Source organism: Eulemur rufifrons, chromosome 6 (assembly GCF_041146395.1).
Source record: "Eulemur rufifrons isolate Redbay chromosome 6, OSU_ERuf_1, whole genome shotgun sequence".
Lineage (NCBI taxonomy): Eukaryota > Metazoa > Chordata > Mammalia > Primates > Lemuridae > Eulemur > Eulemur rufifrons.
In genome coordinates this window covers 11,158,384-11,172,617 of record NC_090988.1, presented here as the reverse complement: position 1 = coordinate 11,172,617, position 14,234 = coordinate 11,158,384, and the positions used below count along the sequence as shown (strand labels likewise).

Here is a 14,234-nt window from a genome sequence, read left to right as displayed (position 1 = left end):
TATTATAGAGAGTCAGTAAGTGTTTGCTGACTGGTGGTGGGTAGCTGTGGGTAGCTGGTATAAGGGTGGTTCCACTGGTAGGTAGGTAGGTAGGGGGAGAGGTAAATAGCAGGGAAGAAGAGAGCTGGGGAAGCCTTGAAGGATCAACAGGAGTTTAATAAGCATAGCTGGCATTCTAGGCAGAAGAAAAATATGTGAACAGGCACATAGAATAGAAAATATTCTGCAAGTATTTAGCTGGAGCAGAGATTACAGAAGGAGAATAGAAGATAAGACTGAAGGGAACAATGGAGCCACATCTTGAAGTAAATAAATGGAAAGCCACTTGGAAATGCTTCAGAATGAGACTGTGTGGTAGGCAGCATAGCAGACCCCGAAGATATCTGCACCCTGATCCCTAGAACCTATGAATATGTTACCTCGCATGGCTAAAGGGACATTGTAGACATGATTAGGGTTAAGGACCCTGAGATGGGGAAGGTGTCCTGGATCATCCAGGTGAGTCCAATCTAATTCAATGAGTCCTTAAAATCAGAACCTTTTCCAGCTACAGTAGGAGACACACTACAACAGAAGAGGCAGGAAAGAGTCTAAACATGGGAGAGACTTGACCCTCTCTGCTCTTCCTCAGATATCTGCATTGCCTCACCTCTTTCAGTTACTACGGAAAAGCTGCCCTTCTCATTTATGACTTCCCCGGCCACTCTAAATTACAAACCACTACCCCATCCCAGCCCCAACACTCCCTGTTACCTTCCTTCCATAATGTATTTTATTGATATATTTTTGTTTCATTAGCACATATCACTATCTAAACTATCCCATGATATCCAAATTTATTCAGTCTCTGAGTTTGGAGAGTAAGAAAGAGTTCAGATAGCAAGGCATAATACATTACCCAAATCTGATTGATTCCTGAACTTTGGATAACATCTAATAAGAGTTCATAAAGCAAAGGATTCATCCAAAATTACCTGAATCCATTTACTTCCTGAGCTCACACAGGAAGAGTTCAGATAGTGTGACACTGCATAGCATCAGATAACTTCATTATAATTTACTAATTTTATTATTCATTTTCTGTATTCCCTCACACTGGAATGTAATCTCCATGAGGTCAGGTGGTCTTGCCTGTTTTATTTGCTACTATACCCCCAGCACTTAGAACAGTGCCTAGCATATAGTAAGCACTCAGATATTTGTTGAGTGAATTAACACTTGAAAATGTAGGAGCAACTGAGGTCACCAGGGTAAAGCACGTACAGACAAAAAAGAAACGGCCCTAGAGAGAACACAAGGACCACATTTGAAGGGACTTAAGACCAAAGAAACAGGGAAGGAAAAGACAGAGGACTAGGAAAAAGCAGTACCATGCAAGTGAGGAGGAACATGAAATTTCTAAAGGGGTGATCTATAGTGTCGAATGCTACAAAGGTCTCCAGGCTTATAATTAGAAGAACAATAGTAACCTTGAGGTGAACAAATTATCAAAGTAGGGGGAAAAAGCCAGATTACAAAAGGTTAAGGAGTGAATACATGGAAAGGCAGGGAAAAGAAGGAAAACAAAACAGGTTCTGAAAAGGTTGAGCAAAGCAAAGGAGAGAGATGGGGTATCAGGAGAGGGTGTTTGTCATGTTTAGCTGTATTTTGTTTGTTAGAATAAAGGAAAGGCTAAGCACTGAGAGCAGGGACTGTGTCTCGTCACTGCTGTGTCCCTAGGGCTTAGCACAGGGCCCGACACAGAGCAGACAGGAAATAAAGATTCCATGCTGAACGGAGAAGGGGAAAGAACAGGGGCTAAGGGATAAAAGAAGGCTCTGGGCTCTAGAGGAAGTAAGAGCCCACATCAGAGTTATCCCTGAAAGGAGACCAGTCTGTTGTCCTCAGACATAGAAACAAAGGAAGACTGAGAAGAAAAGAAATAGAGTTAAGGCACTGGAGAGAGATACTGGCAGAACTCATGCTGCAGGACCTCAATATTTTCACTGAAGTTGGAAAGGAAGGGTCATTTCCTCATAGCAGGGGAGAAGAGTCATTGGTAGAGTCTTGGGAAGAAACATGAAATAGTCACCATCAGGAATGGGATGGAGAGTCAATACGAAGTGGATAAAAAAAGGAGTAATAATAAATAGACAGGTAACAACCAAATTCAGGCTTACAAATTCTACTTACAGCATTAACCCATTAGGTAAGAGATGGCACATGTTTAAGCAATTAGGTACCTGAGGTGGGCTTAGACCACTGCAAGTCAACCGCAACGAGGTCCTCCAGCTCCTTCTCTGCCTGAACGAGAGAGACGGAGAGGATGCGGACAGACTGGTAGGCAGCAGTGTTAGACAACTCCTTTGTAGCATTAAATATCTAAAAGAGAAATTGAAACGTCATTTAACCTCATGAGTGGTGAACTAGCCTGATGCCTCTTAGTAAACACTACCAATCCTCTGAGCTCCTTCTGGGCCTTCAATATACTGAGATCAAATAAATAACCAAAACCAATGGCATGGACTGAATCACTTTGATCCACTCTGACTAATAGAGACCATGATGAAACATGTTCCCAAAGAGGGTAGGAATATAATGAAACCTGTGACCTTAAGGAGCAGGTCTATGTTAGACAAGAGGAGCTGTAGAGTAGTTTAGGCTAAAGAATATTGACTATCAGAACACTGTGATATCTTGAAACTAAAATAGTTCTACTCTGAAAAAGTATCTAATAACACAAAACCATGGCAATTAACTTCCTTAAAAAATGGTGCTTAGGATCCTATGTGAACCCAAAAAGGCCATGGGAAGGCAATTTGTCTAATCCATACCACATAAGAGAAGTGTGATCAAAAGAAACACACCTGAGAAATGACTGAACTACTGAAACATACTAAAATCAGCCTCAAAATACTTATAGTCATCCTTCCATATCTGCAAGGGAGTGGTTGCAGGACCCCACTTCCCCTAGGATACCAAAACCTGAGGATGCTCAAAAGTCCCTTATATATAAACTGGTGTATTTACATATAACCTACAAATATCCTCCTATACACTTCAAATCATCTCTAGATTATTTATAATACCTAATACAATGTAAATACTATGCAAATAGTTGTTATACAGATTGAGCATCCCTTATCCTAAAATCTGAAATCCAAAATGCTCCAAAATCCAAAACTTTTTGCATGCAGACAAGACACCAAATGTGGAAAATTCCACACATAATTACTCAACACAAATTTTGTTTCATGCACAAAATTATTAATAAAAAGATTGTATAAAATTACCTTCAGGCTATAAGGTATATATGAAACATAAATGAATTCAGTGTTTAGACTTGAGTCCCCTCCCCAAGATATTTCATTATGTATGTGCAAATATTCCAAAGTTCAAAAAAATCCAGAATCCAGAACACTTCTGGTCCCAAGCATTTCGGATAAGGGATACTCAACCTGTACTTAATTTTTTTATTTGTATTTTTAATTGCTGCACTGGTTTTTTTATTGTATTTTTTTCCAAATATTTTTGATTCATGGGTGGTTGACTCTGCAGACGTGGAACTCATGGATACAGAAGGCCAACTGCATTCTCATCTCGGTTCTGGTAAGCCACCAAAAAAAGCATGGGAGTCATGATTTGAAAGGGGGGGTTCAGGGTAACAGCTCAGAACAGTCCCAAACAAGTAAACAAAGAAAAGGGTCCAACCAAAGACAAATCACGTTTTCCCAAATCGCTTTGTGGAACCTCATCAGTTGCCAAGAGTATGACAGGAGTGGCTTAGGGTTTTCCTGGATAAGGATATGTGTGCTATACTGAGTAGTTTCTTTGTAGTCCCAATAAGCAGCATTCCTCTATGAGCTTATGCACATGTGCTATTTCCTTTAATCCTGATATTTTTAGTTATATTTTTCTTTTATTTTAAAAAGAATGTATCAGAAATATCTTGTTTTGCTTTATTTGTGGGAGTGTTTTTTTCTTGAGTCCTCTCTATCCCCCTGGACCAGTCCAGCTTCTCCCAAAACAAAGGGCCAAGACGGGCATCGGGAAGCCCAGTTACCTTTCGCCTCAGGGAGCAAGCGCTCCAGCTGAGTCAGGCCGCCACAGCAAGAGGCACAGGAGGCCCAATACCTTCCATTGGCTGGGAGCCACACAGTGCGCAGCTGGCTCACTTTCCCTCCCACCCACCGCAGAGAATACAGCTGGTCCTCCAGCCACAGTGTAAGAGAAACGATGGAGCAGCCAGGGTGCCCCCACAGAGCATTTCACTGAAATACGCTGTCCCTGGAATCGCTTTCTGACATGCTACTGAGTCGGCTGCAGGCCAGTAAGATGGCCAGATGCAAATGAAATGGCTCCTTTGGTCACCATGGGAGCCACAGCCTGAAATGTTCCCTGAGTAGCAGCAGTTCTAGCCTGTCAGGGTTACTGGTCTTCCCGTTATCAGGCCAGAGATTATACATGGTCTCGGGAAAATTCCATAGGTGATCCACACCTGTTCGTTCAGGATCTTAGCTGCAAGTTAAATGTAAAGTAAACACTGAAGAGTAAGAACAGGCTAATGCACTCACAGTATATTCTGGCAGGGAAATTATTTTTCAGCAGCAAGTACCTGTAAAAAGTCACCTCCCTTGAAATTCAGTTCTGCACTAAGCACTAAGGAGGGTATGTTGCTTCCATGGAAACAGTGGATGAAATTGCTTTCATTCTCTCCACCCACACTAGCTTCCGCACTGACTGGGAACTCAAGTGCCTTGTCGCAGTGAGACGCCAGCTTGGGGAGGCTGTATGGGAGAACATGCGACTTGTCTTTTAGACCCGTTGCTAACACTGTAGAGTACTGCGAGGCCAATAGAGTCAGGGTGGTTGGCATTTGCTTATATTGTTACCAGCACATGGAACTGGATCCAAAACACTGGCTGGAAAACTTCCATTTTCAAATTCACATTTGTGTATTATTTCAAGCCAAAACTTGAAAGCCACAGAAAGTGTTAACAAAAATGGGGGTGGGGACAATTCCTGCTGTACCTGACAATGTAATGACAATTACTTCTGAAATTGGTATCCTTTCGCAGTATCACTAGGCCTTTTTGATGGAAGCATTTCCTCGGGGATATTGGCAGCAAATTTAGGAATAAAGAGATTTCAGGAAGATTTTCATTTAAATGACACTTGGTTTCCCTGCTGATGAAAGGGGAAGCCTTACTCCATCTGCTGAGATCAGATTTCATCTCATCAAACACCTCAGTGTAATTATTTTTCTACCAAGTATTTAAATGAGGATGTAAATGAATACCAAGGTTTTTGAAGTCATTAATGCTGCTGAGGCTGAGAGAGAGCACCGCTGCCTCTCTAGGGACCAAACCATTCACCATCAAAGCAGCTGCTCACCGATGTTCATTTTGTAACCTTTATACCACATTCTTGAATTAATGAAGACACGTCAAGAATCTATTTCCTCAGAGAATCCTGGCACGGGGTCTGTGGGGTGGGGGGCAAGGCATGTGTGTCAGCGTATGTGTGTGAGCGTGTCTGTGTGCACACACACATGCACAAGGACACAGAAAAACTTTACTTACTTAAAAGAATTTGGAGATTCTGTAAGTTATTTTACCTTCCACTGTGGCAGCAGTTCTAAAGTTGAGGTACTAACTATAAAAAGCCAGCCATCATCTCCTGTGAATCTTTGATTATAATACGGTACCGGCCCTTCTCTTCTGGGCCTTAATTTCTCTACTTGTAAAGTAGGCATCTGGGGAGGCTCAAGATACTGAAAAATGGGTTTCCTCACTGACACTGGCCATCTTTTTCTGGGCCTCACTAGAAATATCCAAGTCTTAAGACCTACCCTGACTTAGGAGGCGACAGATGAACATTTTAGACTTTTCTCCATTTATAAACATCTCACTCAGTGTTATAAATAACACTCAATTTTAAAATTCTACTTTACCCTAACAACAAGATGGGCATACAATCTGCCATTTCCTTCATTTGAATGTGAAGAGTGGTAGCTTATAGTGGAAATCTTACCTCCTCAGAAAAGTCACATGGAAGGAGAGAAGGAGAAAGAAACAGACACTGTGTGTGTGTGTGTGTTGTGTGTTTCGAGTCTGGAAAAAGAAGCAAAACGAATAAAAGGGAAGCCATGTAGAGCATCTTTTTGATCAAAAAATAAGATTCTACAGACTGTCAAGAGACTAGAAGATTTGGCTTTTGGTTCTGTCAGCACCTAAAATGCTCTCTTGCAAACTAAGTGCAAGATTTAAAACAAAAAAATTAAAAATTAACACTTGGATGTTTCAGATGTAATCTGTTTTCTATTCCCCTGTATCTCAGAGTTTGCAGCCCTAGCTTAATACTGAAGATGCTTAAGAGTAAATTCTAGGCAGAAAAAATGTGTTTACTCCTAACAATCAAAATCTGACTTAACTTGACAGGAAATGGGATGGGATCCCCTGGCACAGACTGCTATTGAGAAAGTGCCTACACAGATACAAACAGATCTGGTCCATGCCTTTCTGTGTAAACAGGGAACTGCAATGAAAGCATTAAGGAAAGTACTGTTTTCCAGCCTAGGCAAGAGTGGGACCTGTCTCTACAAAAAATAGAAAAAAATTAGCCAGGCGTGGTGGCACGCTCCTATAGTCCCAGCTACTCGGGAGGCTAAGGCAGGAGGATTGCTTGAGCCCAGGAGTTTGAGGCTGCAGTGAGCTATGATGGCACCGCTGTATTCTAGCCCAGGGTCTTGCAGTGCGTGAGACTCTGTCTCAAAAATATATATATATAAAAAAAAGAAAAGTACTGTTTTCCTTAATGAGTTAACAGCAATTCCACTTCTGTACAAAACAATGCTTTCTATCAAGAGATAAAACTTCAATTTTGCTCCCACTCACTTATGCTAAGAGAGAGTCAAGCCAAAGTTCAGTTTAATAAACATTTCAATTCAAAAAGCTTCCACATGTTTAAGTAAGGCAGAAAGTAAGAGTAAATAAAATATTAATTAGGAAGACTTAAATACAATAATTTAGATTCTGAATAAAACTAATGATGAAAGGAAGTAGGTATGTCCAGAGTAAGATCATTTTAGTAGCATTATTTAGTAGTAGGTTTAAAAAATTAAAATAAGTGAAAAAGAAGCTGTAAGGAATAAAAGCTATTGAAGCAAAACAAGAAATCACTAAGCATGTAAAAGGACTCAATTTTATGAATTTTTTAAAAACAAAAATGAACTGAGACCATGGTCTAGTTATAGAGATTTTTAAATCTCACATATAAATATTTCTCAAAGATGGAGGGGAAGTGAATAAAAAAAAAAAGGCAAGAAAATAAAAATCAACTTGAGAAGAAACCCAGTTTTGGAGAAAGTGCTAGGGAAAACAGTAATCTTTCCAACTTCCTAACCTATTTAAGGAAATAAATCAAAGTATATAAAAGATATTAGTGCCAATCAATAATTACTGACTTAATAACTTACCTCTTAAGGTTGTTAAATCAAATTAATACATTCAAAGCACTGAGAACAGATCTTGGCATGTGGTAAGTAATCAACAGAAACAGCCCTCCTCCTCATCACTGCCTCCCTCCTCTTCTTCCTTTTTCTTCTTCATCACCATCAGCATTGTTTATTATTTCTGAGGCTTTGAAAATTACCTGTAAAACAGTCATCTGCATGTTACTCTGCCCACTACAAAGCCAGACATCTCCAAATAAGACATCATGAACACTCAGGGTGAAGTTCATTCTCCCCAAAGTCTGCTGTGCTATCACTTCGAAAGGTCCACCAGGCTTCATAGGATCTAGTACCACCATCCAGGTATCAGAGTGTGCTGAAATAATAAGAAGACACCAAGGAATTAATTAATTAAAATGAAATTAGAGCCCAATCATACTCACTTGCGGTGACTCCCAGCCTCTGTGATACTGAATTCAAGGCTGTGAAGATGGGCCAAATTTCAGAGAACGAGGATAGAACTACAAGAGCAACAGCATTTTTATCCTTAATCTGTACCAATCCATCCTTACTTTTAACTGAATCATTTACAAAAAAAATTTAAAAAGTTACCCAGCTTTAATCCTAAATAAAGACAGGCAGAAATACACACAGATTAAAATTCAAGGGAATTTAATAAAAAACATAAAATAGAAATTTGTGTTATATTATCCAACTGTCAATGTTAACATAATCTAATCCAATCAAACGTGAGCACAGGTTAGAGAAAATTTTTTATAAGCTGAAACTTCCCTTTACTTGCCAGTATCACCCTTGTCATCAATCTCCACCTCCTCCCATGTTTCTAACAAGGATTGATACTACCAGTGGTCTGGGTTCTCCCAACAACAAAAGAGGTGAGTGGAGAAATTTACACATCGGAGAGTAATGGGAGGGATATAAATTAATCTCTTTGTGAAGAAGATAGTCTGATTTGCCCAATTAATTATTTTCAAAGAGTTATTTACAAGACTTAAGGTTGCTGGACTGAGGGAGATGAGAAGCTACCCAAGACCCCAGTTTGGAAATACTGAATTATCCTTAGGAACCACCCCTAGCACCCTCCTACCTCTCACCACTCACCAGACCACCCCTGCCAATATCACACTCAGAAACTTAAGGAAAATATCTTCAAAATGACAAAATTATGCCTAGGCAAACCAAACAACATGAAGAAAGCTGACAAAACAAGAGTGGGGAAAAAAGAAAAAAAATAGAGAAATGGATATTTTAAAATAAATATTCTTGGCATTATGCCAAAGAGTATGAAGTGATTTATAATTTGTATCCATCAGGTCAATGTAAATTCAGAGAGAAAGAATGGCAAGACCTGGAAATGGAACATCCCAAAGTTATTATACCCAATCTGTGAAACATAATAATTATAAAAATACCGCCCAAGTGCCTACTATGTGCTAGACATTGGGCAAAGTTCTTTCTAATAGCAAGAGATAAGCAGAAGCATGAGATGTCCAAATACATGATAAGTGATTAGTAAAAACTCAAATCATAAAGGATTTCTCAGCATCCTGGAAGAAATGTCCAAAAACCCCCAGGCATCAGTGAAAGGGCATATGTTTGCTCCTCTTAAAAGCAAGACCAACTGCGCTTGCTATTCCCATCCCTAAGAGGTTAATTAAGCCAGACCAAATGTTCGGTATTGTTTTGATACCACCAATAGCAAGATATCAACATATTAAATGTATAATTCACCTAAACCAGAAAAATCATTGTTTTGGAAACAGTGGGCAGCTAGTACAGATTGTGTGGCACAGGTGTGATGTGCTCCATATGGCTCACACTTCTGAGCAGGCAGACACTCCAATCTGTCCCAACTATAGGCTTGCCAAGGTCTTTCCAGGCTGCCTGCACTGACATATCTTACCGGAGCTCGGTCCTTCTGCCACCAACATCACTCACTTATGATGATAAGGTCAACCCCCAGAAAACCTAGGACAGGATTATTTCTTAGCCTTCTGCCACTGTACAATTTATTCCTACTCACTGCTGTTAATCAGGTCCTTACACTTAGCCTCAATCCAACATGGCTGGTGGAGAAAACTACCTTCACCAGAGCTTCTAAGGAATTTTGCTACCTGGTCATAAAAGACAGTGAATGAGGGGGAGGGGCAAACTATTCGGGCAAAACATGGCAATACCTTCCTCCTGCAGCCAGAGGGTGGGCTCCCTCTAGCGCCTAAAGCCTGAAGAGAACTAGACATCAAGACCTCAGTCTTATTCCCAAGAACTGCCCTCCCACAGAAATCTCAACTTCCTCAAAGACCTTGGAAAACTAACTACTTCTGTGTTGGTCCTCAAGTTCTTTTAGTTTCTAGCTTGTTTCCTCTCCCACTTGATAAAAGGAAAAATAAACTCTGACATAATAACGAGTGTTAAGAAAAGTTAACTTCCAGGTAAGGCAGGGGAAAGCTGATGCACTACAGAGAGGTTACTAATGGTCAAACTAACTCAAAGACAGTTCGCTTAAAACAAAAGGGATTTACTCCTACGTAAGTATATACAAAGAAGAACAGCGTCTGTGAAGACTTTCTTAGAGCAAAGGCAATGGTGGGATTATAAAGGCAAAAACCACCATGTTGCACAAGGACAATTAGTCCTTGGCTTGTCTGTTCAGGATTGGTTGGTTGAAGTGGGGCTCACCACTGGCCAATGAAGTCCAGCGAAGAGATTTTAGAAACTGTTTTAACCCATCAGGTCCATTTGCTTGAGTCCAAACAATAAATTTGAGCCCCTGACCACAAAGAGTTCACCATCACTGGATGCAAGTTCACCATCCCGCTGGTTTTCTGTCACACACTCCGGTTCCTCCTGGCCCCTAACCACTTCCTACCCTGTAATCTCTTTTAGCAGTCCAGCCAGGGTCAGGTTTTGAACATTCTCATTTTCCGTGCATTCAAATCTCTACGTCTTCATATTCTTTCTTCTACTACCTAGGAAGATTAATTTCCTTCCTTCATTATACAGCTACTTAAAGGATTTACCGAGTGCCAGGCACTCCATCAAGTAAATGACAGAAAATAAACCCCGTCCCTGGGTTACACTGACAACAAAGCTGTGCAAATTGAGGCTTTACGTTTTCATGTCTACATTCCTGGTGGCCTATTTCTTATTGTCACTCTTCTCTTCATATTCCAGCCAAGGGCATAAGTAAAGACCTCTCTATCTCTATTTCCCCTCCATCTCCCCAATTAACTCCCTCCTCAAAATGGGAAGAACAAATAATCAAAGGAGAAAAAACAAAAATCATCTATCTAGAGACATAATTAGTCATAAAGTGCTTTCTCGCTTTTTCTTTTTGCTATTCACATCAGATGTTAATTATTTTGCAGGTTATCGTGCCAAAATCTCAGATGCCAAGAAGAGAAAAAGGAAAATTATCCATGACCTTTCCCTTCCCAAGACTAAAAAATGAAAGCTGAAAGAAGCAGCCTGTTCACTTCTCCCCCACAGAACGCTGGCTCTGTATCAGCTGCAAAGTGGTTTGGTGGTTTGTGGAAGTGGCCTGGAGATAAAGAAGCCTGACTACCTAAACTGCGCCTTTCTGACCTACATTTATTCTGTAATCTAAAGTTCACCCCCACCACCAAATATGAATGCAAGAAAAAAAAACCAGCTTAAGTACTTTTCTTTCAATAAAACTGCTCATACAAGTGACATAAATTCTAGCATGCTGTGGCAGATACATCCCAGGGTGACATCCCAAAGTCACACCATTGTTTAATCCCTTCCCCTCAAGTGCAAGAAAACTATGTGATTTGCTCCCAACAAAATGGCCAAGGGCATGAGATGTCACTCTCATGATTAGATTATTGATTAGATTCTGTTATGTGGAAAATATGAAAGGATTTTGCAGATATGATTATAGTCTCTAATCAGTTGACTTTAAGTTAAGAAAAAAAGAAGATTGTCCTGGGTGGGCCTGCCTACTAAAGTGAGCTCTTTATAAGAGAGTCTAGAGGTCAGAGATCTAAACAAGCAGAGATGCTGCCATGAATTCTATGCCTCAAGGAAATGAATTTTGCCAGCAACCTAAGGGAGCATGGAAGCAGGTAACGCCCTACTCATGCCTCCAGATGAGAACACAGCCTGGCCTACACCTTGATTTCAGCCTTGTGAGACCCTGAGCAGAGAACCCAGCTAACCCATGGCCAGACTTCAGACCTACAGAAATTGTGAAATAGTAAAAGTACGTTGTTTTAAGCACCTAAGTTTGTGGTAATTTATTACATAGCATAGAAAACTAGTATGCATGCTAACATCACAGACAGAGGTGGGGAGGGTTTTAGGATTTTTGCATTTTTTTAAGTTAGAGAAAATGTATGCATTTACGTCAATCATGATGACAAATACAAGCAAACACACTCTCATTTTATCACCTAGATATATACAGCCCCACCATTTATGTCAAAGTGGGAGGATATGCCCTTTTTTCTCTGATTTTATTCCTTGTGTCTGAAGAAATCATCATGCATCATTTGATGACATGGTTTGAACTGATCCAGTACCTGACCACGGTCCCAATCATCTCTCAGGTTTTAATTTTCCCAATGCTTAAGTGTCAGGCTGCTGCACAAAAACCTTTATGTTGTTAAATCCCACTTTGTTCTGGATACCTGGGAGATACTTACAGGTAATAAGTTAAATATTACCAGAGGTAGACAAAGTGGCAAATTGAGGTAGTCTGGGTGAAAGTCTAAGAGTCCTTGTCAAAATCTAAAATAGAAATCCACCTTCCAACATCCCCCGCAGTATCTCTTTTGAGAGATATTTTCTTTTCTGCCCTGTGAAATTTCTTACATGTCTACCTCCTTGATTCCAAAGAACACTACATCTATTTTGCCTCATGGGCAGGACAGAGCAAGATGCCCACTGAAGCAGGTTTGCAGATCTCTGTAAACTCAAATACCTTCCTTCTCTACTAAGCAAATGTGGGAAATCTGATAAATAGATCCACCACCCCCCACCACCACCAATAACATCAACCCCTTTTCCTGTGAAATTATCAACAGTCTATGGATTCCTTTAAGTTGCCATTGGTTATTTTAACTCCAAATGATACAGCACTTTGCAGTGAAGCAGCTGGAGCATTACTTGAGTCTAAACTACTAAATGTGAAAGGATGGAATGAGAGAGTCAGTTCCTAAAAGATGGGAACTATTTGTATTCTGCTTTGTGTTACTGTGAGGGTTTCTGGCTCAGTGTTTTATACATAGTAAGCCCTTGATCAATGTTTATAAAATTGAACTCAAGATAACTGATCAGGTTCACAATCACCATAAAGGAAAAGGGAGGCTCATCTCCTAATTATTCCCTTTTAGTCCACCCACCCTCCTGCCTCATGTCTGCCCACCTCAAATATTAGTTCTGAAACAGGAATGAAGGGGGAAAAACTCTAAAAATGATGCATAAGAACTTTTTTAAAAACTGAAATGCTATATAATATTGTATGTTTTCTGTATCTCTCTCTTCAGTACTAGGTAGTCTCTGACTCCTAAATATTTATTGATACTGTTAATTATTGGCACCAAGGAAAGCCATTTCTTAGTTTTAAATCACAGCAGTTCTTTGGATTTCTACCCCAATGTCATTTGCTAATAGTGCCACTATTTGTACATGATATTCTCATTTCTAACATGGACACAGCACAAACAGAAAGCACTGCTAGTCCCTTGAATTCTTCACTTCAATACATCCTGCAAGTCACTGGCAGCCTTTAGATCCAACAGAGAACCATGCCTCAATCAACTTAAGCAACCGTTTCAGTTCTTTTTGTTTCATCAACAATATTCTTACCTTAAAAAGTCTTAAAATCCAAGAATTAGAAGCACTTACCTTGCACCTATGCCTGGGACATCGTATTTAAAAATGTTTGCTGAATGGAAGTGAATAATGAAGAAACTGTACCAAGGCCCAGTTCATTCTGGATTAGATAATCAGTTCTGTGTACTGATAAAACTAACCAGGCAATCCTTGTTTTCAGAAGCCAGTACAATTCCCACAAGCTTCCCTGCCACTATATATGCTACCCATTGTTCAAACCACCAACTCGTGCATTAATTCCACCGCCACCCCAGAGTAGCCTCCTCACCTGTCTCATTCTCACTCCCACATTCCATAGCTATACAGCTACCTCTAAGATCCAGCCCTGAGTGTGACTTCCTGCACCCCATAACTTCTAGCTTTGCCTCCTCCATGCAGTCTTCTACATCTTTATGTCTTCCAGACAGAGGCTCCTTTGTAAGGTCTCCCTGCTCATAAAAACTGCTAATTCTTGCCTTCTTGAATCCTCACAGCCACTCTCTTGGGTCACGCCCTCACCATCTATTCTCTCGATATCACAGTAGCCTGTATCTTACTGATCTCCAGTCCATCTTCCACGGTGCCACCAGAGTGAGCTTTCTAAAATACCAATCTGATGTTATTTTGCTATTTAAAATCTATCAGTCCAGAATAAAGCATACACTCCTTAGCAATGACAAACAAGCCTCCCTACCTTTCCAACCTACCTCCTGTCATCTGCCACCAGTCATGTACCCGAGACCGCCAACCTTCCTGGCATTTCTCCAATGACCTATACACATGCCTCCATGCCTTTGCCCAGGCTATCCCCTCTACCTGGTCTGCCCCATTCACCTGTCAAGATTAGCCTCAGACTAAGATAATTATCCCTCCTCCCTACAAAACATTCCCATAGCACCATGTCCTTCCTCACTGTGGCACTTATCACACCCAACTGTAATTG

The 14,234-nt window shown here is 40.4% G+C and overlaps 1 protein-coding gene across 1 annotated transcript in view; it reads right to left on the bottom strand.

Annotated features, from left to right (window-relative positions):
• The window catches only part of SIAE (sialic acid acetylesterase), a 34,029-nt gene that overhangs the window by 15,122 nt on the left and 4,673 nt on the right, over window positions 1-14,234 (bottom strand). Inside the window, exons 3-4 of the mRNA XM_069468745.1 lie at window positions 7,633-7,808; window positions 2,223-2,361 (exon numbers count right to left, since the gene is read on the bottom strand). Of these exons, the coding sequence (XP_069324846.1) occupies window positions 2,223-2,361; window positions 7,633-7,808 (315 nt within the window). The remainder of the gene's footprint in view (window positions 1-2,222; window positions 2,362-7,632; window positions 7,809-14,234) is intronic.